Here is a 26,801-nt window from a genome sequence, read left to right as displayed (position 1 = left end):
TCAGTTTTGTTTTGTTTTTAACTGAAAAGTTTTTCTCAGTTTTGTTTTTTTAAGTGAAAAGTTTTTCTCTTTTTTCTTTGTACTGAAATAAACTCATTCATTCATTTATTCAGCTCAACCTGAAGGGTATTTCAGTTGTGAGGGGAACTCTGCCCCTATCCATCAATTAAAGGAAAAGAAAACCCACTGATAATTTACGATTGGGTTGGTAGATTATGATATTCAGAGCCCATATGAAAAGTTGTAGGCATATGTGATCACTTATGTTAAAGTTAAGAGAGTTTATGTACAGCTGGTCTAAACCAGGTGCCCATGCCATCTACTATAACAGCGATGTGTGACGTCACATGGGCACAGTGATTCAACACTCCACCAGTGTCGCCCTGCAGTATAGAAGGGGAAAAGATATTAGAGGTATCAAACTCCTTCCAGAAAGGGCCGAGAGGGTGCAGGTTTTCTTTGCAACTACCCATTCCACCAGGTGATTTTACTGATTAACTGATTCCATCTGCTCAAAGTGATGTTAATCAATGAAATCACCTGGTGGAGTGGGTGGTTGCAAAGAAAATCTGCACCCTCTCAGCCCTTTCTGGAAGGAGTTTGAGACCTCTGTACAGTTTGACAAAGATTTTTTAAACTTTTAATTAAATGTGTACTGTAAATGCTATTTTTCTGACGAGTACGTCATCCAGCGCACGCACGGTGTGTTGCAGCGTCTGATCTGCTCCACATGCAGAACTGAGTACTGGCAATTTTAACTTTTTTTTTTCTTTGTGCATCATGAGATAATGTCATCGTGCAGGCAGGATCACCTGCTGTCTGTGGTAAATGAGAAGTTAAGGCGCTGTGATGTTTTCAACTTGTAGCACAAAGACAGAGTCTTTGTGTCCTCAGCATTCTTATCGGCAGTCAGCTCTGTCGCGGCTTCTGGTCCTGGTTCAGTCATCTTATAGCATCTGGTTCAGGAACTTACGCCATTCGGTTTTGGGTCAAGGCGGCGTCTCCTTCCTCCAGTGTTGTCCTCTTCGGATCTGCACATTTATCAATTCAAAAATTGTTCACAAGATAAAGTTATTTTTTTCTCTTTATTTTGGCTCTCTGCATTTTAGGTCCTAACGTCTGTCTCTGGTTTAACAACAACAGGAGTTTCTGGGGCTTGCCACCAGGTATCTCAATTAGGCACACTGGCACCGTCGCCTGCACCAGTTCAGCACCCCCAGGAACCTATCATTTGTCATCCCAAACCTTACCCAGGATCAGTTGATACATGTGCAGCCTTTCTACTCCAGTGTTCTTTAGTATTTTCACAGACGCCATCCATGTATATCACAGATAAACATAAAATATCTTACCTCAATTTGCTCTAGGGCGAGGCTCTCGCCTGAGCTATGGCCCTGTGGGGACAGCAGTTGCAGATATTAGCCTCATATACTGCTTTTGAACTGGAGTTCCGGATAGTCTACAATCATGCAATGCAGGGGCAGGTGATCGCCAAGAGATTATTATCCATCCAGCAGGAAATCCGCAGTGTGGCAACATATTCAGTCGAGTTCTGGGTACTCGTTGCGGAGTCCAGCTGGAATGCTGCTGCACTGCGGAGTGTGTTTGTTAACGGAAACGATGAACTGGTGATCCTGGATGAACCCAACACCCTATACAAACTGATCTCCTTAGCCATAAAGATACACAACAGGTTGAGGGAAAGACGGCGAGAGAGAGGCCGAAGGGCAGAGCGTGCGTCTTCCCCTCAGAACCCTCCGCGACTAGATCCCATGCCTTCTTTGCGCTGCACCAGGAGTCCACTCCCTGTACCTACAGCACACCTGGTGAGGAGCACAGAAGGGCTCATTTGACTCCGGAGGAAAAAAGCGTAGATTAGAGGCTGGGGAGTTCCTTTATTGCAGTGCCCAGGAATGCCTGGTTCAGCCAAAAGCCAACGCTTACTAATAGACCCTGGGCGAGTCCATCCAGTTTTTTTTGTTTACACCTCTTCTCCGTCACCAGTGTTGGCCCATCCCTGGTTAACCCTTCACAATTTGGTTATCAATTAGCCGACCGGGGTGATTTCCCGGTAGAGTGAAGCCTGCCACCTTAGGTATCTCTGCTCCTCTGTTACGCATACCCAGGGATCCAGGGAGTCTACACCACCTCCCTCAATCTCTTTGTGATTGAGTCATTGATTCCAATATCATGATCTCCATGAGGTATTCAGCAAGAGTCGGGCACTCTCCTTTCTGCCACACCGACATGCAACTGCTCCATTGATTTTCTTCTGAGTGCATCTTTCCCTTCTAGTCGTCTTTACAAATTGTCGCAACCGGAATGGGAATCATTGGAGCACTCATCTGGGATATCGAGAGGGCCATCAGGGAGGCACAGAAGACTAACTCGACTCCTGGAGGAGGACCTTCTGGATGGCTCTTTGTCCTTCTTTGTCCACTGCCCTTCAATTCATCCATGCTTCCAAGTTCACCTGTCACCCTGGAACTGAATTCAAAGAACTCTCCATCTTGTACAACAACATGTCTGGTGACCCTCAGTCCAGGCAGATGTGCATGATTACATCAAGGCCTGCACCATCTGCGCCAGGGTAAGTCATCCCATCAGTCACTGTCCAGGCTCCTCCATTCGCTGCCTACTCCTAGTCACCCCTGGTCGCACATCTGCCTCTGATTGGCCTCCCTACCTCCAAGGGAATGACCTCCATCCTCACCATTGTGGACCGTTTCTCTAAGGCAGTACATTTCATGGCACTGCCCATAATGCCATTGGCACAGGAAACTGCTGACCTCCTAGGCCACCATGTGTTCCGGCTGCATGGCATTCCTCTGGACATTGTAGTGGACCTAGGACCCAAGTACACGTTGCGGTACAGGTTTGGAAAAACTTTTGCTAGGTACTTGGGGCCTTGGTCAGTCTCTCATTTGGTTTCCATCCTCAAACCAGTGGCCATGCAGGACAGGCCATTTAAGAACTCAAGTCCACCCTCCGGCGTGTTACATCCTGTCACCCGATCTCTTGGAGCTCTCAGCTGCCGTGGGTGGAATATGTGCACAACTCTCGTTAGCTCAGATACTGGCTTATCACTTTTTGAATGCTTGTTGTGGTATCAGTCACCTGTTTCTTGCCCATGAATGTGATTTTTTTTCATCTGTTCAAGCCTACCTGTGGCAGTGTTGACAGGTGTGGACTGCCCGTTCCATTTTGCTCCAGACGAAGGACAGGAGTGTGCGCCATGCAGACCAGCACTGAACACCGGCCCCACAATATCAACTGGGTCAAGAGGTGTGGCTCTTGACCAAAGATGTGCCTCTTAAAGCTGAGACGAAGAAGTTGGTGCCTTAATACCGGGGTGCCTTTGTGGTTGACAAGGTCACCAAATGTGCCGCAGTCAAGATCAAGTATTTCACATGTTGCAGCTGAAGCCCTCCTCCTGCCAGGCTCATGGATGGCCATTCTGTGTGGACTGAGAGCCGGATTCTGGACGTGCAGCACTGGAGTTTCCAGTATCATGGTGGACTGGGAGGATTATGGACCTGAGACATGCTCCTGGGTTTCGTGGGGCCTCATCCTGGACTTCTATCAGGCCCCCCTGGACTGGTCTGGTAGGTCACCTGGGGGGTGCTGCTGTGCTGCCTTGGTATCTGCTCTACTGGTTCAGTCATCATCAGGTTCAGGAATTTACACCATTCACCTTTGGGTCAAGTCGGCGTCTCCTTCCTCCAGTGTTCGGATTTGTACATTTATCAAATATAATTTAATTGAATTATATTAAAATTGTTTGCAAAACTTTTTTTTTTTTCTGTTAATTTTGGCTCTCTGTATTTTGGGTCCTAATCTCCGTCCCTGGTTTAACCACAACATCTGTCGAACATTGGGCACCTTGTTTTCATTCAGGAACAGGGAAAATTGCTGAAATTAGTATTTTGCTTCCTTCAATGAAATACACGATACAGTAGGTGTAATGTGATGATAAAGGATACAAGAGAATGCATCGCTGATACAATAAAGATACTGGATCAGTGGTTGCAGTTTGACTTATAAAAAAAAAAAAAAAAAAAGAAACAGCTCCACGCTCACGTAGCCTGTTTAAAAAGAAAACAAAAAAATTCCCTGTCCAGCCATGAGTCCAGTGAGCTGAAGCTGAAATATCTTTGCAGATTTCTGAAACTAATATTTTGCTACATCAAGTGAAATACAGGATAACGTGGCATGTAACAAGCAATCTTAACCCAAGCATGACGGTGACCCGGGCCTTAATAAATGAATACAAAAAGCAATTTGATTCATTCAGACATCAGTTTATAACTGTCACTTTATTGATTTTCTCTTCAAACAGTCAAGAACACAAGGTGATGAACGTTAATGTTTATAGAAAGTGTTTTATCAAACCCTTAATTCTTTACTTTCATGGAATCAGCAGCTCTGAATGAGCAGACGGCTCTGCAGCCGATTCGTCTTCAGCGTTCAGTCTGGTCCGCGTTTGTGCCGCGGTCCAGCACGCAGTGAGAACGCGTCACCAACATGTCTGGTCCTCACCGTCAAACACTCGACACACCGCCTCCCTGCAGCTCTCAGGAGATGTAGCTGGTTTGTGGCACGATGGCCTCCACTTTGTGGTCTGCAGGGTTTGCAGCCGCCTCGTAATTACAGATGGTCACTTCATGTCTGTGCGCCTTCAAAACACAGAGGAGGGGTGGAAGTACACAGTTACTTAAAAATTATTACAAATTAAAAACATGTAAGATGCCTATAATGGCAGGGACACAACAGTTGATTTTTTTTCCTTCTTATTTTCGGCAAAAGTTAACTTGTCTAATGAATCAATAGTCAAGACCTTGCTACACATTTGAGCAGCTTTTGTCGCCATCTAGTGGGTGATGAGAGCTTTTCAGAAAGCCAAAAAAGTATAAAAACAAACAACAACAAAAAAAAACAAACAGCATTTATAAATGTCAAAAATGCATGAATTTCTTGGCATGCAAATTTTGACCTCTCAGTATTAATGTATAAAAGTTACTGTGTTGACAGTTTTATGGTTCTTGAGTTTTAAGATATGAAAGTTTGCCGGAGACAGAATTTCTCCTGACAAGCACAACGTACAGTTATTTGGGGGGGGGGGGGGGGGGGGGGGGGGGAAGAGAGAATCAGTTAAAGTGATTTACTTGATGTTGGTATGAAAAAGGCTTGAGTGATTCTTCTGCATCAATGTGTGTGTGTGTGTGTGTGTGCGTGCGTGTATAAAAACACCTCCCTAAATAATAAGAAATTTACACAAAAGCAGCAATCGTTTTAGAATTGGAGATAATTCACAGGTAGGTTTCAATGATCAACAACTAACCAAATTTCAACACAGTTTATTGCTTTTCACCGATCGATCCTTTGTCTCTGCTCGTAAATGTTAACCCCGTGCACCCTTGTTATGACTTTTGTGGATTTGCACCTTGGAAGATCGTGGCTTGAATCCGCACCCAGACCTTGGAAAACCTTCAAGGGTCTGGGAGGGTGTCAGAGATGAACAGACACCTTCCATTATTCCACTGTGGTTTCCTTTAATTGTTAAGTGTGCAGAAATCTTAAAGATGTTCAAAAATACGACCCCCCCAACCCCCATCATGAACTTTGACATATTTTGGTAATTTCCATGTTCTACATACCGGGACATCTTTGAGAGGTTTTTCAAAAGTGTCAAGCTCATGCCGACATCATACTACAGATGTGCTATGGAAGTTTTTTTTTTTTTTGCATATCACATTTTTTGGGGGAAATTGTGATATTACTTTATGATGTCATAAAGCCACACCACATAATAACTAAAACTCATTGTAGATACATGAAAAAACATACACTTATAATTTTGATGAGCTTGACTTTTGACCGATCTGCTCTATAGTTTGCAGACATTCCATCACAGAGTACTGACGCCAGGTTTGGTAAAGATCAGACTCACCTCCGAGTACTCTCCCCTCAGACCGATGTAGTAAATCCGAGTGTTCTCTGCTCCGAAGTTTTTTGAGATGTGGATGGAGAGATGATTCACATTGGAAAAGCGAGTAACTCTGGAAATCAAGACACATTTGCAGGTTTGGGAAACGCCAACATAATACCCTGTCACACATATGCCGACTGAGACGGAATGGAGCCAGAATGACACATCCAGCCACAATCGGGAAGTGTTGAGGTGTGGTGTGAAGAGGGATGGATGGCAATCTCTGAGCAGTCTACATAGTTAGTCCCATTTGCTTGGCTGTCCCAAATGTGTCGCACATGTTCAAGACACTCTTTGTGTTGTCAAGATGGGATGCACATCTGATGGCGGTCTATGTGTAGTTTGTGCACCATCTGATCACAATCTAAATATTCTGAAGGCACCATAACAGCATTTGAAACGATTTAATTGCGGTTGATTGAGCTCTGAGATGGGTTGGTCACAGCAAAGCCTGCCGGCATTTTATGCCACATATGTCCACCTCCACTAGATCCCAGCCAGTGAGGTCAAAGGAAATGTTGATATGTAATAACATGTATGTGGCATGCATTCATCATGTGCAGTGGTTGTGAACAGTGCGCAATCAAACCGAAAGCTCTGTGCCACTGCGCAGCGCGTGCCGCTGCAGATCTGAACAGGCTGTAATATCCCATTTTTTTCTCTACTTCTCTGCTTTTACTTTTTGTAAGGTGACCTTGGGTGACTTGAAAGGCACCTCCAAATAAAATGTATTACTATTATTATTATTATAGACCTTACAGTAAAGATTCATTTCCATTTCTTCCCATGGGCGACATAAATAATGTGAAATATTGTGCCCATCATATCTCTGTAACACAGGGGTCACCAACCCTGTTCCCGGAGGGCACCTGCCCTGCATGTTTTCTAACTCTCCCTGTTCTACTCCAAGGCAATTAACTATCAGGTGTGCTCAGCCAATCAAGAGCTGGAAGACACCATTTAAAAAAAAAAAAATCAGATGTGACTTGAGTAGGTAGATGTGGAAAACATGCAGGGAAGGTGACCTCCAGGAACAGGGTTGGTGACCCCTGCTGTAACACCACAGGCAGCTGTGCCTCTCCATGGTCTCATGCGCACGTCAGAGGCTTGGAGCTGAACGGATCTCACTGCTGTAATATACATATTATTACTTGATCACCTAACTTTGTAGGAGGGATGATGTGGAACTGTGTTGCCAGCACATGACAACATTATTAAACATGAATCTCACCTCCAGCATGGCCCCAGGAGTGTTTCACAGCACAAGGCGGGCAGGCTCCAGGAACCACAGCCTGTGGTGAAAAGCCTCTCACCCGGCTGCTGTGTACTGCAACCAACCACGGCAAAAATAAATCCCATGTGATTATCCAACTCTGTATATCACTGTGTACAGAGTTGCATTGTGTTGCTGAAGTGAGCAAAAACACACACAAAAAATAAATTAAAGTTGGATAGAAAGGCTGCGTCTGACGAATCCTGTGCGCACGGGAAAGCTTGGCCCACTGCTAGCAAACTTTAGCAGCAGAAGGTGTCCGGTGGCTGACGCACATGTGCACACATGCAGCACACTTTAGCAAGCAGCTACGTTTTAGCAGCAAACGATGTCCAACGTATAGCGACCCATTTTGCCGTTACGAACACACACTGAGCGATCATTTCATCATTTTAGCACCTGTTCTATGCACGCACACGCACGTGAGGTCAGTGAGCGCTGGGAAGGAGAAGACAGGGACGATGTGATTGCGTGAGTGAGTGACCGCATCGATTTCAGCTTTGACACATATGGCGCAAGTCCAGTCCATACACTGGTTGTACTTCGATGTCCAGTCCCAGCAGGTGTGAACGAGACAGTCTGGACGGGATCCAGCCACAGTCTACACGCCTTTTTCCCTCCTGACTGCATCCGGATTATGGCCATTTTTGCTGCGTCAACCTGGTACATTCTTACTACGTGTGACGGGAGCTTCAGGAACACAGCATTCTTTCTTCTGACACACACACACTTTGATGAATAGTTTGTGGCAACAGATAAACATGTTCATACAAATAAGTTATGCAAGATCAGTGTGATGTTTAGGAACCTACTAAGTGAGGATGATGTCTAAGTCAAATTAATAAGCAGTACAGGGACGGCGTCCTGTAAAATAATAATGAACGCACTTGGTTGGATATTCCAGCTCAGCGGCAGGGTCTCTGTTCAGGCGGAACGCTTGTTCAGGCTCCCTGCCCGTGTCATCAAACGACATCTGGGTTATGTTCTTGTACCTGGGATAAAAATAAAATATATATATACACACACACAGACTGTAAATTCTTTCTAGTGTGAAAAGAGAAAAACAAGTTTAAAGTTTCATTAATCTGATTTTAAAAGGTGTTTTAATTTACATGTAAATAATGTTAATGTTAAGGGTTTTACATCTGACGAACTCAGATTTATGTCATTACAAATGCGTTAGAGTGGTTTTATTGTTTTTTAATTAGTTATCTTTATTACATTTTTTTTAAATATGTTTCATGTTTTTACACTTGATTTTATTACTCATGCTCCTCGTTTTTAAAGTACACCATGTACATTTTGAGTGCATGTGTGTGAAAAAACATATGAAAAAAAAATATATATATATTTTCTATTATCCAGAGATCATCAATAGAAAAGTCTGCATAAAATTCAATTTTAATTATCTCTGTCTGTCATTCAGTTCTCAGTGTGATCATTCAGAAACTTATGACATGAGTCCAGTGTGGAACAAAGAGAAGCAGCCAAATGTATCTGTTAACATTACAACATAGAATTCAATATATTGGGAACAGGATGCACAGAGTATCCTTTTAGCACTCACTCATTCAAGTTTTCTTGAAAAGTCATATTTTACTGCCACTTTCATCCATTCAATATGTAATCCTCAAGGGAAAGTAAATGTCCCTCACAGACTAAGCCACACCCACTGTGAAATAATAAGTGATGAGGGTGCGTTATAATCCTCTTAAATATTTGACTGGAGTGCAACATCTGCCACAACAGCAGCTTCTCTGACTGAACTCTGTCTCACACACACACTCACAGTCGGATTTCAGCCGGGTGCGAGCAGTCATCTTCTCCAGAGATGATGATTCCTTTCAGCTTCACGCTGCCTGTAAAACTGAAAGAATGACAAACTCTTCCCTCACATACATGCTCAAACAGCATAGGAAAAACAAACTGCTGCAAAAACAACCAAACAGACATGCAAACTGATAAAAATTAAATTAACAATTAAATTAACAATCACTTCGGTCAGCAGCTTGTGGTTGAAGGGGCGTGTCTACATCTCTGGGTGCGGCTAATCCGATCCAATATTGGTATTGGGTTACGATACCAAGATAATTCAAGTATCGGAAAATACCGATGCAACCTGTGGCTAGGTATGGGACTGATTCGATCGCTGATCGGTATCGGGTTCTGATACAGACGTAATTCACGTATCGGAAAATACCGATCCAAGCCGCAACATTTTCCGATTCTGGAGAAGAGCCACTGTGAATCCTCTCAACTGCTGTTTGCTGCCAAGCGGAAGGAGGAGAGGTTTCTGAAGCCAGGCTGTTTGAGAGAGCTCTCTTACACAGTGTTCTAGCTGCGTGTTCAAATCAAGGCTTTCATCTTTGATACACGTCCTGGAAAATTGTAGCTGAACTTTCAGGTCTCCTTTATACAACCCCAATTCCAATGACGTTGGGACGTAGTGTAAAATGTAAAAAAAAACAGAATATAATGATTTGCAAATCCTCTTCAACCTATATTCAATTGAATACACCACAAAGACAAGATATTTAATGGTCAAACTGATAAACTTTGTTTTTGTGCAAATATCTGCTCATTTTGAAATGGATGCCTGCAACACGTTTCCAAAAAGTTGGGACAGTGGTATGTTTACCGCTGTGTTACATCACCTTTCCTTCTAACAACACTCAAGCGTTTGGGAACTGAGGACACTAACTGTTGAAGCTTTGTAGGTGGAATTCTTTCCCATTCTTGCTCCGATGTACGACTTCAGTTCAACAGTCCATAATGCGCAAAAAAGACGTTACTTGGATGACAGCATGTGTTGCTCCAAAACCTGGATGTACCTTTCAGCACTGATGGTGCCATCACAGATGTGTAAGTTGTTTATGCCATGGGCACTAACACACCCCCATACCATCACAGATGCTGGCTTTTGAGCTTTGTACTGGTAACAATCTGGATTGTAATTTTCCTCTTTTGTCCGGAGGACACGACGTCCATGATTTCCAAAAACAATTTAAAATGTGGACTCAGACCACAGCACGCTTTTCCACTTTGCATCTGTCCATTTCAAATGAGCTCAGGCCCAGAGAAGGCGGCGGCGTTTCTGGATATTGTTGATGTATGACTTTCGCTTTGCATGGCAGTTTTAACTTGCATTTGTAGATGTAGCGACAAACTGTGTTAACTGACAATGGCTTTCTGAAGCATTCCTGAGCCCACGCACTAAGATCCTTTACGCAATGATGTCGGCTTTTAATGCAGTGCCACCTGAGGGCTCAACGGTCACGGGCATTCAATGCTGGTTTTCAGCCTTGTCGCTTAAGTGTAGACAATTCTCCAGATTCTCTGAATCTTCTGATTATATTGTGAACTGTAGATTATGTAATCCCTAAATTCCTTGCAACTGAACACTGAGAAACATTGTCCTTAAACTGTTGAACTATTTTTTCATGCGGTTGCTCACAACGTGGTGATCCTCGCACCATCTTTGCTTGTGAACGGCTGAGCCTTTTGGGGATGCTCCTTTTATACCCAATCATGACACTCACCTGTTTCCAATTAGGTGTTCTTTGAGGATTCATCAACTTTCCCAGTCTTTTCTTGCGCCGTTCCAACTTTTTTGAAATGTGTTGCAGGCATCCATTTCAAAATGAGAAAATATGTGCACAAAACCAAAAAAATTTCTATTCGTTCGAACATTAAATATCTTGTAAAGCAAAGACAATGAGTTCACCGCGCTTCTGCACAGCACAAACAAATCTGGTGCAACCAGGCAGGACCAATTTGTTTGTTTTTTTTCAGCACCTTATTAAAGACTTTTTGCACTTATTTCTGTGCTGCACCAGTTATTTCTTCTTTATTAAATATCTTGTCTTTGTGGTGTATTCAACTGAATATAAGTTGAAGGGGATTTGAAAATCATTGTATTCTGTTTTTATTTACCATTCACACAACGTCCCAACTTCACAGGAATTGGGGTTGTAAGAAAATCCTCAAATAAAACCAACAATAATGATAAAAATAATAGAATTAAAGCAAACAGAGCTGTGCTATCGCATCGGAAAAGTATCGGTATTGGCAGACATCCAAATTCAGGTATCAGGATCAGATCGGAAGAGAAAAAGTGTGGATCGGTGCATCCCTACATCTCACAATGAAATGATTGACAGAAGCTCATCGGCACAGTCCACAAGGTCACATGTCCCATAAAGTGTCTGAGGACCAATCAATCATCTGATAATCACTTAAATTATTGATGTATCACACATCTTGAGCGTGAGGCTTTCCAATCACAAAGGTGACGTAATTGATCTGTACTTTGCATGTGGGACCACGGCGCCCTCCAGTGACTCCTAACGGGACAAACGGAGATGAATGGATGAATGAATTATTGGACTTACGGAATGTTGAACAGAAGCTCTTCATCAGCATCACTCTCGACAAACTACAAGAAGAAAATATATCAGGAAGTTAAGTACGAGGACTATTAGAAAAGTATCCGACATTATTTTTTTTAAAAACCATATGGATTTGAATCACATGTGATTGCATCAGACAAGCTTGAACCCTCGTGCGCATGCGTGAGTTTTTTCATGCCTGTCGGTTGCGTCATTCGCCTGTGAGTGCCTTGAGTGAGGTGTGGTCCACCCTCTTGGCCGATTTTTATTGCGAATAAATGTCTGAACGATTTGGAGCTTTGCTGCATCAATTTTTTTCCAGAAACTGTGAGAGACCTCCAGGTGGACACCGTTTGAAAAATTAATATGGCTTTCAGGGACGGTTTTATGGGAATTAAACAGATTATGGAGTGTTACTGCCGCTTTAAGGACTGCCCACAACTCCTGAGAGCACGGCGTGCTCCCAGCCCCCATCGACAGGCTGACACCCCGCTGAAACAACCAGATCATTTCCAACGTGAAGGCTTTGTTGATCCGGGACCTCATCTGACTTTCACAAAAAGGCAGAAGATGTGGACATCAGCACTTTTTCGGCACATTCCACCGTTACAGGAGTTTTTTTTTCATGGAAAGAAAAGCGGAGGGACGCGCCACGGAGCCGTTCATTACGTGGGACAAAACCACCTCGGTGTTGGTCTCACAGGACGGCTTTCAGGTGGATTTCAGACTGATTCCGGTTGCTTTCCAGTCGTGTGAATATCCGATTGTGATTGTGCATGAGCTGGACATGCCAGAACATGTCCCGTGAGGCTTCATCACGGCGTTGCTTTGCGCCGAGCGGCTGCACCGCGACACGCGGAACTCCTCCGCACGTCTGTCTTAATGTGACGAAAAAGTGCTGATGTCCACGTCTTTTCACAATTCCTGTGCTAGTCAGATGAAATACCGGATCAAGACAGCGTCCAATTTAAAAATGAACGGCACATTTCACTGTTACAGGAGTTTTTGTCATGGAAAGAGAAGCGGCTCCACCGCGCGTCGCGGTGCAGCCGCTCTCAGGAGTTGTGGGCGGTCCTTAAAGCGGCAGTAACACTCCATAATCTGTTTAATCCCCATAAAACCGTCCCTGAAAGCCATATTAATTTTTTGAACGGTGTCCACCTGGAGGTCTCTCAGTTTCTGGAAAAAAATTGATGCAGCAAAGCTCCAAATCGTTCAGACATTTATTCGCAATAAAAATCCGCCGAGAGGGTGGACCACACCTCACTCAAAGCCTGCTCACAGGCGAATGACGCAACCGACAGGCATGAAAAAACTCATGCATGCGCACGAGGGTTCAAGCTTGTCTGACACAATCACATGTGATTCAAATCCATATGGTTTTTTAAAAAAAATAATAAGGTCGGATACTTTTCTAATAGACCTCGTAGTTATGGAGAAATGCATCTTCAGAAATCTGTGGACAAAAAACATCTGCAAGTTAATTTGCAGTTCAGTTATTCAACAATGTCAGAGCCTAAATTCTTCATAATATAAAATTTAAACCCTATTCTCAGTTGAGCTACTGTGCTTTCAGGGCCTATAAATTTTGTCCTCACTTCAATGAGGGAATTTACCTTTTATTTCCACAGACACAAACATTTTAATTAAGACAAACATTAAAAATGTTTTAAAATGTTCTATTTTGAAATGTGAAGGAATTATTCATGCCTATTTTGATTTAGCTTCACAAACCAGCTGAAAATATCCCAAAACCAGCATTTCATTGTTATAATTGCTAGAATATCACAAATTAAGAAACCACATTTTGTCTTCATTTCAAAAATTTCCTACAAATTAAGTAATCAGAAAGAAGGAGTTGTGCGGTAAAAAAAATAAATAAATACATGAAACGCTTCAAACTTGACTTTACAACTTTTTCAGCTCCAAATTTAACTAAATGTATTTTTTGTAGAAAGAATGTAGTTAAAACACATGTCGCATGTTTTTTAATGTCCTAGTTAGCAACACAACATCAAAGTACTCATGATTGTAAGTTTCTCTGTGCACACGCGCTAATAATTCGTGATCTGATTTTTTTTTTTATTGCTCTCCCTGAGCGAGTTAAGAGGTGCATTTCCAGGAAATGTCTTACTCTGAAATTCAAACAGAAACACCCCGATGGCCGACAGACAGAGCAAAACGAATGTGGTTATGTACAATAACGAAGCTGCTGAGCATTTCTTTGAAAGTGATGGCTCGGATTTACGGAGGAGACAACACACTTCACCGCGAAACATTCAACTTTTTCAGAGTCTGTCAGATTTTGGAACCTAAAGTGTGGTGACGTGCTGTTTATGTCACAGGATGCTGCTTTACTGTTGCTGTGAACATGATGGATGTTGACTGTCTCTACCAGCTGTTTTTACAGACTGCCTGGACATACAGATGTATTTTTTACATTGGAAAAAGTCAGAATACATTATTTTCAGGAGCTAATGTACCACAATTGTGACAGAACTTGAGCTGAAGGCAGCGCTGCTATTGGAAATTATTCTCTGGCGGTGATCTCATGAGCAAAGCATGTGTAGGGACTTATTTTGGACCTGGACATGGACTGGACTTTACATTTGGAAATGTTTACAACTGAGTGAGTGACATGTTCATTTTTTTTTTCCACTTTTACTTTGTGTTCTCTTCAGTGGGGGTGGTATGGGTTTTTTTTGTTTGTTTTTTTTACTTTGAGAGAATCTGTGGGAATTTGAACCTTTACGTGTGCGCAGGATGCTCTTTTAACCCGCAAATCTCAACTGTTTATTGCCGCTGTGGAGGTGAAATGCATTTCACCTCCACAGCGGGACACCCTGCTGCCTCGTCAGGACTCATGACATAAGATCACATAGTTAAGACAGTTGTTGTGTGTCCCAAACTAAAGAATTGCCAGGACTCACAAGTGTACTGAAACATCCCTTGTTTTGTTGTTTCAGCATTTTAAAGCTCTATACAGCCATACATAAATGCGCCCTGTGAAAAACAATCAAGCGCTTGATTTTTTTCCCCCCACAGCCAGATCATGTACTGGTGGCTGCACTGGGAGAAATAATATAGGATGAGTACACCATAATATAAGTAATCAGATAACTGTAAGACTGATCTCTGATGTTAGTCCTGACGAGGTAGCAGTGCGCCCCGCTGTGCTTCTAGAAAGGTGAGTGCCATTTGCTTTTCATGTACCATTTTGAGAAAAGAGTGTATAAACCACCAAAACATGAATAAAAGTACTTAATTTACTCAAATTTGGAGTCGGTTTGGGTCAGTTTGTGTAAATCATTGCACAGCTGAGAGGTGCTGTTTATTGCCACTGTGTACATGGACATGAATGACTCTGCAATGTTTTTCACAGGCTGATCACACAGGTTTTTTTGGGGTTTTTTTTTTCCAGTTATACGAGAGGGTGACCAAACGGTCGGGTGAAAGCACAGTGAACGCCCCAATTGATTTTTGAAAGGTGAAAGTAAATTTAAGCCCCTTGCATTTACTTATTCTAATTGATTAAATATAATGCACTGGTCATATTCTGTAATCTGTGAAAGTTTCAGAGGTCTACTACAAATAATAAGAAAATTACGGCTCTCTGAATGTAGCATATTTGGTCCATTTTAGCATATAACCAGTGGCCCTTTTGCTCTTATGCCAATATTGGTTGATTGCCATGATGGTAATAGTAAGTCAGACAGCTGCCAGATGGCAGCAGTTGTTTGCTGTGTCCACCAGTCTTCCTGAACTGACCACTGCAGACTTCCCAGCATGCCCTTGGAGCAGCCATTGTGGCTTGAAACGTGCTGTTTTGTAACCATTTTTTGGGATTTTGCAGTAGATGCTGCTTCAAAAGCCTGGTAAATATGCACATTTGGGTTTATTATATCAATTTTGCTGCAAAAAATAATATACTACATAAAAAAAAAAAAAAAAAAAAAAAAAAAAGGAGAAAAATTTAAAGTTTTGCAAAGCCATGCATCCAAAGGTGGATGACCCAGTGTCTGTCCATTACGTCAACATAAATTTTTTGGAGCATTTGTATTGATATTTTTAAAGAAAACCTTAGTAGTATAAAATAAATAATCTTTTCTATTACCAAAGACCTAGAACAACAGCAAAAACATTAAAACTGTGTATTATTATTATTCCTGTTGAGTCATGCTTGAATGTAAATGTCTGTCCATTACATCAACATGATGGTGAAAATTATCCTCTGGTCAATTTTTGACCTTTTTATTTTCCCGATGATTTAAACCATCACAAATGAGGCAAATTTTGAAAATATTTATTACTTTCAGCAAATAAAAATGGAAAAAATGATATCAGAAAGCTCCACTTTTTAATATCAAGTTAGTAAACATGGCTCACAAGCCAATATTTTATAAAAATGTATATTTTGATCGAACTTTGACTTAACTGTGTACCTTGAATTTCTATTTTGAATCCCCTTCAACTGTTTTTCTTGATTAATGCAATGCATAACTATGACAAAAGTAAGAAAAATGTTATTTATATAAAAATTTATTTTATATGGCCATGAAAATTGAAAAAAGAAACCTTGATTTTCCGATTTTTTGCCTCATTTTAATAGATATTTACTTAGGTGTATTAAATATGTCCACTTTTGAAAATTAAATCTGATTTATAAAATAAATGCATTTCTGAATTCTACAGAGTAACAGCTTTCATTTGATGGATTACACTTGTCTGTATCATAAATTTGATTTTTGGTGCCAAGGGGCCATTTTTAAGGGCGTTCCTCATGCTTTCACTCGGTCTTGTTTCCCAGGACATATCCTGTTACGTCCTGTCTGCTCTGGTTTTATTTATTTATTTATTTTTAAGAATGTGATGAAACTGTCCTAGTTTTCATTGTTTTTCATCTTTGAGTAAATTTTGAGTATCATTTGAGTATCTCATTGCCAGGCCTGGTCATCCTATATACACAACACTTATTTTGTTTTGATTTTAACAGGCTGAGTTTACGACTCATGGCCGCAGGTGCACTAAATCTTCTCAGGGCTTCTGCTTTTACTGTGACTACGTCAAAATGAAATGTTATCACTTAAAAATGAGTAATCATAAGACGACATCACACTTATGTAAATTTTGGAATTAATCCGTGCTTCAGTTAGCAACTACATTCAACTGAAAGCCCCTTTCACACCGGGCTTGCATACAGTTGTGCTGTGATGTGTAAGGAGTATGCTCGAAAACTGTGCAGATTTGCCGTAGTCCCTGTGTAGGCTGGTAGAAGATGGCGTATGATTGTGTTGTGTTGCCTCTCACAGTCCACTCTTGCCTACTTTTTCAGATTGTTTGGCACTGTGGAAATGTGCTCCGTTCTCAAAACGGTACATGAAAGCAAATGGCACTCACGTTTCCAGACGTACAGCGGGACACACTCCTGTCTTGTCAGGGTTCGTAACATCAGATCACAAAGTTCAGAGTCCATTGTGTGACACCCCCCCCCCCCACCCCAGGGACCTGGTTTCTGTTCTCTGGATTTTGAAAGAAATCCAGTTTATGAACTGAAAGAATATAAACCATGTTTTCTGATTATCGGATTACTGAAGTGCATGTAAACTGATGCATCCCTGCCATAGACTGGCTCATGCACACGCAATGGCTCCTTCAGCCAATTCGATCACCTGTTGTAAGCATGTGCAGGCGCTGTGGGCTGAGTGAATCATTTCACCACACACTTGCGTGCAGGTTAGATTACCTGTTCTGAGCACGCACATGTCTACCAGTTCCATCACTTGTGGTAAGCAGGTACAGGCACTGTGAGCTGTGTGGATCTTGCAGTCACACGCATGCGTACCGGTTCAATCACCTGTTCTGAGCACACACGTCCACCAGTTCAATCACCTGTTCTGAGCACACACGTCCACCAGTTCAATCACCTGTTCTGAGCACACACGTCCACCAGTTCAATCACCTGTTCTGAGCACACACGTCCACCAGTTCAATCACCTGTTCTGAGCACACACGTCCACCAGTTCAATCACCTGTTATAAGCACACACGTCCACCAGTTCAATCACCTGTTATAAGCACACACGTCCACCAGTTCAATCACCTGTTATAAGCACACACGTCCACCAGTTCAATCACCTGTTATAAGCACACACGTCCACCAGTTCAATCACCTGTTATAAGCACACACGTCCACCAGTTCAATCACCTGTTATAAGCACACACAGGCACTGCGTGGATCGTGCTACACATGCGCAAAATGGTAAATGGACTGCATTTATATAGCTCTTTTCCATCTGCATCAGACGCTCAAAGCGCTTCATGCATCAATGCCTCACATTCACCATGATGTCAGGCTGCTGCCATGCAAGGCACCTGCTACACACCAGGAGCAACTAAGGGATTAAGGACCTTGCCCAAGGGCCCTTAGTGATTTTCAGGTCATCCTGGGATTTGAACCAAGGATCCTCTGGTCTCAAGCCCAACGCTCAACCACTAGATCATCACCTCTCCAGCCAATTCACTCTGCATGCACTCAATTTTTGGATGTGTACAGTTGCAGTGTTGCGCAGACTTGCTTAACCCTCTGGGGTCCGAGGGGATTTTTTGGACAGTTCACTCGCCTGGCATAAATGTTTTATTATTGCTGTTAAAAGCTGACCCTGCATCCCACAATCAAGTGGTATGTCTCCTTTTTTTTTTTTCTAGGACAACCTGTACTTTCAGAATATATACATGCTATAGTGGTGTTTTATCAGTGTAATAAAGGTTTACAATCCGAAATAAGAAAGGAAAAAATAAAGCGGAAATAGTTTTCACACACATTTCTTCAAAGCACACAACAAACTATAACAAACAAATATTTTGACACTTTATAAAGGTAGTTTGGGATCTTGTACAAAAGAATATATAAAATTAAGGTTCTAACAATAAACACAAATGCACATTTTGAACAATATATACAAAATGGTCTATGCATTTTGTTTGTCTTTATGCCACATCTCTAAGCAATTTCTGTCTGCTATTACACAAAGGCTTACAACACAAACTTTTTTAATTCCATGGAGTTGGAATGTGTTCCTGCACTGTAAACAACCTATCTTCATAGTTTGAGGCCTTGTTAACACCTCTCCCCCAATTCATATGTGCAATGCTGTGCTTTTATGCATGGAGCCAGCAGCCAGAGGCCTATTCAAACAGCATTCACATTCACAAGAGTAACACATCGCTGCTCCTAACAATCTTTGGCCTACCATGTGAGACTGCTCTGCCCTACAATTGGATATGGGAAAACCATGTGACGTGAACCAATTCTGATTAGACACTCACAATGCGCATGTCATCACACAGCTTCTATGAGGAGTACAAACATGGTGGATGGCTGGCTCGAAAGCCCGCGGAGTTCATTTTTCAGCCAGAAAAAAAAAAGCAAGTTTCTCATATCATTAAGGGGTGGTGACCAAGTGGTTAATGCGCTTGGTTTCAGTTCAGAAGGCTCCAGGTTCAAATCCCACCCCTGCCACATTTCTCCATGTAATGTGGAGTTGCGTCAGGAAGGGCATCCGGCGTAAAACCTGTGCCAATTCAACATGCAGATCCACCTTGGATTTGCTGTGGCAACCCTGAGTGCAAACAAGGGAGCAGCCGAAGGGACTTACTATCTCATATCATTAAAAAGTTATTTATAATTTAGTAAAACTTGTACTCAACCGTCGTATACGACGGCGTCTTTTTGCGTCTAGTGCCCCACACAGAAAAAATTAAAAACGTTTAACTTCTTGCGTCCGCCTCACTTACCTCTCAGCATACTGCTGCGTAAAGGGCCTTTCACATTAAAAGCGTCAGGAGCATCAGGCAACGCCCACCAACGCTTTAACGCGTCTGCCGTCATGCGTCAGACACGTTAAAGCGTTGGTAGGCGTTATGAAGCATTCAATGTGAAAGGCCCATCAGCCTGCCGACAAGCGCTGCTTTAGCTCAGCTTTTGATGCAACGCTTCTGACGCCTCTAAAAATCAATGCGTCTCATTGAAAATAATGCTTTTTAGACCGATTTTTGACGCTTCTGACGCCTTCAATGTAAAAGGCCATTAAGGGAGCAATAACTTGGTGTTGGTTGTCCATTCGGCTACTCCCGTTTTGTGTTCAGGGTCGCCACAGTGGATACAACCAGATCCGCATTGATATTTGGCACAGGTTTTACGACGGATTGCTTTCCTGACGCAACTCCAGTGTTACCTGGAGAAACACACACAGCCGCTGGTGTTCCAAAAAGGTCTCCCATCCAAGTACTAACCAGGTCCCACACTGCTTAGCTTCTGAGATCTGACGGGATCAGGCTTACACAGAGCAGATCGGCTACAGCAATAACTCGGTGCAGAGCTGCTTAAACTCAGCATAGAGCTGCACAACTTGGCATAGTCGGTACACCGCAATACGCAACACTACGTTGGCCCTGGTGTGAAAGAGGCTCAAGCGCACGCTTAGATAATTCTAATAGCTACGTCACCGCTGTCAGAAACATACGAGTACTCACAAGTACTTTGTTTTCGGAAGTCTCTGTAGCCGTTTATGGCTAATGTCGTATGGTTGAGGTGGACTTTACACCCTGGTGGCCATTTTTGGCCAATGACAACACCGCTGAGCTCAATATAAACATGTAATTTCATCACTTTTCAAAGCAGTCAGACTCGTCAATAGTCAATTTAATCTACAATGACTCATTTCAGGTCAGCTTGGTGTATAAATCTCATCGTTCCAGGCAATGATATCTGTCAGCTAATGATAGCTGTCAGCTGGCTGTTAACAAAACCAGCTGATATCAACAGACAATCAATGGAGCCTAAGCTTGTTTTCATCGGGCTGAAGTGACGTGTCTCAGACTTTTCTTAACCCTCTTACATCAACCCTACATTTGTGGTCAATCCTCCCAAAAAAATCCACCTTTTTGCAACGTAACTACAGTAAACACCAGGACTGTAAAATTTTTTTACCTCTAGTCTGAAGGTGAAAGAAGCTTATTTCAATAACAATGTTACAAATGTGACTCTCAATGTATTAAGACATGGTTTAAGTACCGAGTTACATTTTACTGACATAGAAGCCAAAAAATAAACTTATAAGAATAAAAATACTGTTTCTAGCTGAACAAAATGCTTATCAATATATAACACTATGTAACAAATTTTTATTTTTGTTTTGTTCCTGGGTACACAGTGTGTTTTCCTAAGCTGTTATGCCTTAAATAAATAGAAAATAGCTGTTATTCCACAGAAACTTTGCTTCTGTGATCAGGACAATGGTATTTTGAAATTTGTCTGTTTTCAAGAATATTCTTGATTCGCCTTCACTACTACTGAGTAGTCTTCTAGAATATTCTTTAACTGCTAGAACTGTCCAGTATTTTCTAGAAGTTTCCAGAATTATCTAGAAATTTCAAGAAACTTTTAGAACTTTCTAGAACGATAAAAAAAAAAAAAAAAAATCAAAGTTTGTGCTGAATGTAGTCATTTTTCCATAGACTTTAAACATAAGCAGTTGAAATATAACACTTAGAAGCCAGGAACAAAAATTGTGTTACATAGTGTAATCGAAAGAATACAAAATCTTTATCCAAAAAAAGTTATATGAACTTAACCAAAGCTATATCTAACCTTGGCAGTAACTACGTTTTACAGACCTATGAGACAGCGGTCTCATCATAGGTTGCTTAAACTAAATTCATCAAAACATATGAACTTATTTTCTTGAAATTCTACAATATTCTTAACATTTTAGTCCTGTCTTAGCTCAGACATTGCCATATGGTAGAGGTGCAATGTATTTTCATTGCGAGAAGCCCTGCTTGCATAAACTCTATTCTCAGCTAGGAGATCAACATTTGAAGACCTAATTCTGCTGAAGCTTCCATTTCTATACCACTGTACAATGACAGTATCATTGGTTGACCTGAGCAGTGGGCTTTTCTCTGTAGTGAGCAGGAACATCATTCCTGGTGATAGCTATATGTGTTTCAGAAACAGATCTAAACTCTCATGACATACACCATGTTTTCAAAAATACCTCTACAGCACCACGGTGAAGGTCTTTGTAAAAAAAAAAAAAATACAGGAGATGCAGAAATCTAAATACAATCTCATTAATTGACATAGTTGGCAATAGAAAGATATGTTTTTCATTGAGCTAGGATGAATTATTATTATTATTATTTTTTTTTTTTTTTTACACAGGGCAGCATTTTTTTCATGCATTCAACTTCTGATATGGTCTACTTTGTACATAAGCACGCTGTATTTACCAATAGATAAAAATTGATTATTTTGTGTATTAACATATTACGTTCACAATGTTTGTGTGAAATATCAAAATTTTACCATGAATAATTTGGAGTAGACAAGTACAACCCCTGGCAATAATTATGGAATCACCGGCCTCAGAGGATGTTCAGAAATGACACAAAACTAAAGTCATTTCAAATGGCAACTTTCTGGCTTTAAGAAACACTATAAGAAATCAGGAAAAATAATTGTGGCAGTCAGTAACGGTTACTTTTTTAGACCAAGCAGAGGGAAAAAAATATGGAATCACTCAATTCTGAGGAATAAATTATGGAATGACCCTGTAAATTTTCATCCCCAAAACTAACACCTGCATCAAATCAGATCTGCTCGTTAGTCTGCATCTAAAAAGGAGTGATCACACCTTGGAGAGCTGTTGCACCAAGTGGACTGACATGAATCATGGCTCCAACACGAGAGATGTCAATTGAAACAAAGGAGAGGATTATCAAACTCTTAAAAGAGGGTAAATCATCACGCAATGTTGCAAAAGATGTTGGTTGTTCACAGTCAGCTGTGTCTAAACTCTGGACCAAATACAAACAACATGGGAAGGTTGTTAAAGGCAAACATACTGGTAGACCAAGGAAGACATCAAAGCACCAAGACAGAAAACTTAAAGCAATATGTCTCAAAAATCGAAAATGCACAATAAAACAAATGAGGAACGAATGGGAGGAAACTGGAGTCAACGTCTGTGACCGAACTGCAAGAAACCGCCTAAAGGAAATGGGATTTACATACAGAAAAGCTAAACGAAAGCCATCATTAACACCTAAACAGAAAAAAAAAACAAGGTTACAATGGGCTAAGGAAAAGCAATCGTGGACTGTGGATGACTGGATGAAAGTCATATTCAGCGATGAATCTTGAATCTGCATTGGGCAAGGTGATGATGCTGGAACTTTTGATTGGTGCCGTTCCAATGAGATTTATAAAGATGACTGCCTGAAGAGAACATGTAAATTTTCACAGTCATTGATGATATGGGGCTGCATGTCAGGTAAAGGCACTGGGGAGATGGTGGTCATTACATCATCAATAAATGCACACGTTTACGTTGATATTTTGGACACTTTTCTTATCCCATCAATTGAAAGGATGTTTGGGGATGATGAAATCTTTTTTTAAGATGATAATGCATCTTGCCATAGAGCGAAAACTGCGAAAACATTCCTTGCAAAAAGACACATAGGGTCAATGTCATGGCCTGCAAATAGTCCGGATCTTAATCCAATTGAAAATCTTTGGTGGAAGTTGAAGAAAATGGTCCATGACAAGGCTCCAACCTGCAAAGCTGATCTGGCAACAGCAATCAGAGAAAGTTGGAGCCAGATTGATGAAGAGTACTGTTTGTCACTCATTAAGTCCATGCCTCAGAGACTGCAAGGTGTTATAAAAGCCAGAGGTGGTGCAACAAAATACTAGTGATGTGCTGCAGCGTTCTTTTGTTTTTCATGATTCCATAATTTTTTCCTCAGAATTGAGTGATTCCATATTTTTTCCCCTCTGCTTGGTCTAAAAAAGTAACCGTTAGACTGCCACAATTTTTTTTCCTGATTTCTTGTAGTGTTTCTTAAAGCCAGAAAGTTGCCATTTGAAATGACTTTAGTTTTGTGTCATGTCTGTGATCTGCTTTTTTTTTCTACAAAATTAAACAACTGAATAAACATCCTCCGAGGCCGGTGATTCCATAATTTTTGCCAGGGGTTGTATTAGAACAGGGGTGGCCAAGTTCGATCCTCAAGAGCCACCTACCTGAAACTCTTGTCTCCCTGCTCCAACACACCTGAATCCAATGAAAGACTCATTAGCAGACTTTTAATGAGCCTTTCATTGGATTCAGGTGTGTTGGAGCAGGGTGTCAGGCCACCCCTGTATTAGAAGTTCCGCTTTTGGCTCCAATGTCTAAATTTTGTTGTGATTTTCAACTTTGTTTGTCATTTGGCAATAATTTTCTTAGACAAATTGTAATGGAATACCTAAAAACTGGAGTTTTGAAATTTCAAATATGATTTGTGACTTCCAAGCAAACTTTTTGGGTGCCTATATAAATAGGCAATGTATAACAGGGCAAAATAGGTGGCACTGTCTGAAATTTTCAACTAAAACAAACAAACAGCAATTTCATGCGATTTTCACCATATATCAGTACTTTTTTTAAACAACATATTTTCATGACTACAGAAAGGTTATAGATCGAAAGCCAACTATTTTCTGCTAATAATGCCACAAAAATTAAACGGATATCTAAAAAAACTGGTTTCCTGAGATTATTTCACACCCATGTCAGTAAAATGTAACTCAATGCTTGAAGCTTGTCCTAACAATAAAACACTTTAATTTCTTTTGTCTGCTTTTTTTAGATATATTAAAATGAGAAAAAAGCTACCTTTATGATAACCTAGTATGGTGTTTGCATAAGTGAAAAGCTGATACATACAAAAGATAAAAATAACCATGACATACGAGGTCTATTAGAAAAGTATCCGACCTTATTATTTTTTTCAAAAACTATATGGATTTGAATCACGTGTGATTGCGTCAGACATGCTTGAACCCTCGTGCGCATGCGTGAGTTTTTCCACGCCTGTCGGTTGCGTCATTCGCCTGTGAGCAGGCTTTGAGTGAGGAGTGGTCCAGCCCCCTCGTCGTTGTTTCATTGCCAGGAAATGGCGGAATGATTTGGGCTTTTTTTCCCATCAGAATTTTTTCAGAAACTGTTAGAGACTGGCAGCTGGAAACCATTAGAAAAATTTATCTGGCTTTCGGTGAAAATGTTACAGGTTTGGTAGAGAATAAGGAGTGTTACTGTCGCTTTAAGGACGGCCCCCAGCGGCTGTGGGGTGCGCCGCGCTCCGAAGCCGCCATCGACAGGCTGAACAACCATTTCATTTCTAAACGGATGGCTGTCTGGATCCGTGACCATCGTGTGCCATTTCTCTGGTTATCACAAGAGCAGGACATCAACCATTTTCCAGCAGATTTCACTTTTAACAAGAGATTTTGTCATGGAAAGCTGAGCGGAGGCTTCGCGCGTCACGATGGATTGGCTACTGGAGCGAGACAAAACCACCTCCGTTTTGGTCTCACAGGACGGCTTTGAGATGGCGTTCAGACAGCTGTCGGTGGTTTTTCCATCGAGTGATTATCCGAGAAATGGTGGATGTGCCTGGACATGCCAGAACATGTCCTGTGAGGCTTCATCACTGCGTTGCTTTGCACCATGCGGCTCCTCCGCACGTCTGTCTCAATGTGCCGAAAAAGTGCTGATGTCCACATCTTTTCACAATTCCTGTGCTAGTCAGACGACATCCCGGATAAAACACAGCGTCCAGTTTGGAAATGAACGGCACATTCCACTGGTACAGGAGTTTTTGTCATGGAAAGAGGAGCGGAGGCTTCGCGCAATGTTAAAAACTCACGAATGCGCACGAGAGTTCAAGCTTGTCTGACGTAATCACACGTGATTCAAATGCATATGGTTTTTGAAAAAAATAATAAGGTCGGATACTTTTCTAATAGACCTCGTAATTAACAATGTTAAACATAAATATATGCAAAAGTTTAAACAGTTTAGTTGTTCTAAGGAGAGTGTGAGAACTACAGCCTTTCACAACAAAAACAGGTCTTGCACGGTAAAGTGTTCACAGCCTGATAATTTTACTGCTTCGTTTCCAAACACTGGAAGTGGCTCATCATAGAACGGAGCCGACGTGGTCCATCTACTGACTTTAGAAACGTTTACATACCATTTTCTGTCCACACCGTGACTTCTTTCGCCTCTTTAAGCTGTTATGTTGCTTCAAAAACAGTCTTCTTACCGGCGTGAACGGTGTCGGCAGTTTGTTTATATGCATTGACCTGTGAACCGGAAGTGTTAGGAGCTCTCCGCACATGCGCACTGAGAAATTCGAAACTGGTTTATTGTTACGATTTCTGTGCGACATGTCTTAAAAAAGGATTCTTTATTAAAGTAAAGATGAGTGTAAGTGCGTACTGCAATGATGAGGGTGGCTGGATTAAAAAAAAACAAAAAAACACTTGCTTTATTACCGTAAAGTTGAGTGTAAGCGCGCACTGCCCCGTTAACGTAACGAACCTTGTCCCGGTCGGTCCGCTGCTCCCACGGTTTGAACACCAGCTTGCCGTCACCCTCTCTGCTCTCGTTCAGGCACTGCACCTTATCCAGGTCGATTTTCCGGTACAGTCCGAACTCCAGGCCTCTCTCCGCAGGCTCGTGCTCGCCCTCGCACCCGCAGCCGCCGTGACCGTGTCCGTGACTGTGCCCGGACATCGTGGCACTCCAAGCAGGTAATCGTCGCTTTCTCCGCCGCGTGCACAAAGCAACAAGCCGACTGTGGCTAACTACACCGAAGGCGTGAAAACGAACCTTCTCGCGTGTTCGCTTTTAAAATGAGATGACGACACCAAGTTTCGTTTCACAGCGTGAAGCGCGACGCGAGTTCTGTCGAGTCAGCAGAAATCACAAGATCCTGTTTTTGTTCCTTTCAAAGTAAAACAACTCGATGTAGAGTTGGGTGCAAAACGAGTTTGCATTAATAAAACGTTCTGATTATTTTTCAGCAGGCACAGCGTAGTGGAGCAGATACAGTGTATGCAAAAATTTGGGCACCCCTGATAGTTTTCATGATTTTCCTTTTATAAATCATTGGTTTTCTTGATCAGAAATTTCAGTTAAATATATAGCAGACGAACAGACTGGTACTTGAGAAGTGAAATGAAGTTTCTTGTATTTACAGAAAGTGTGCAATAATTATTTAAAGAAAATTAGGCAGGTGCATAAATTTGGGCACCC

General features: G+C 41.7%; 1 protein-coding gene across 1 annotated transcript; it reads right to left on the bottom strand.

Moving 5' to 3' along the window:
• Positions 1-4,292: 4,292 nt before the first annotated feature.
• On the bottom strand, positions 4,293-26,446 carry pithd1 (PITH (C-terminal proteasome-interacting domain of thioredoxin-like) domain containing 1). Its single transcript, XM_034161245.1, has 6 exons — positions 26,085-26,446; positions 11,654-11,697; positions 9,052-9,129; positions 8,150-8,254; positions 5,951-6,059; positions 4,293-4,676 (listed from the first exon to the last, which is right to left on the bottom strand). The coding sequence occupies exons 1-6, from the start codon at positions 26,277-26,279 to the stop codon at positions 4,575-4,577; spliced, it is 633 nt and encodes a 210-aa protein (XP_034017136.1). The 5' UTR covers positions 26,280-26,446; the 3' UTR covers positions 4,293-4,574.
• Between the last annotated feature and the right edge of the window lie 355 nt (positions 26,447-26,801).

Source organism: Thalassophryne amazonica, chromosome 20, assembly GCF_902500255.1.
Source record: "Thalassophryne amazonica chromosome 20, fThaAma1.1, whole genome shotgun sequence".
NCBI classification, from domain to species: domain Eukaryota; kingdom Metazoa; phylum Chordata; class Actinopteri; order Batrachoidiformes; family Batrachoididae; genus Thalassophryne; species Thalassophryne amazonica.
The sequence above is the reverse complement of the archived record's forward strand: the minus strand, read 5'-3'. Positions and strand labels throughout refer to the sequence as shown.

Coding starts and splice junctions, on each gene's coding strand:
- pithd1 (XM_034161245.1), bottom strand. CDS start 26,279: ATGTCCGGGCACAGTCACGGACACGGTCACGGCGGCTGCGGGTGCGAG. Junction 8,255..9,051: donor CACCCGGCTGAAATCCGACT/GTGAGTGTGTGT, acceptor TTTTTATCCCAG/GTACAAGAACATAACCCAGA. Junction 6,060..8,149: donor GAGCTGGAATATCCAACCAA/GTGCGTTCATTA, acceptor CTTGATTTCCAG/AGTTACTCGCTTTTCCAATG.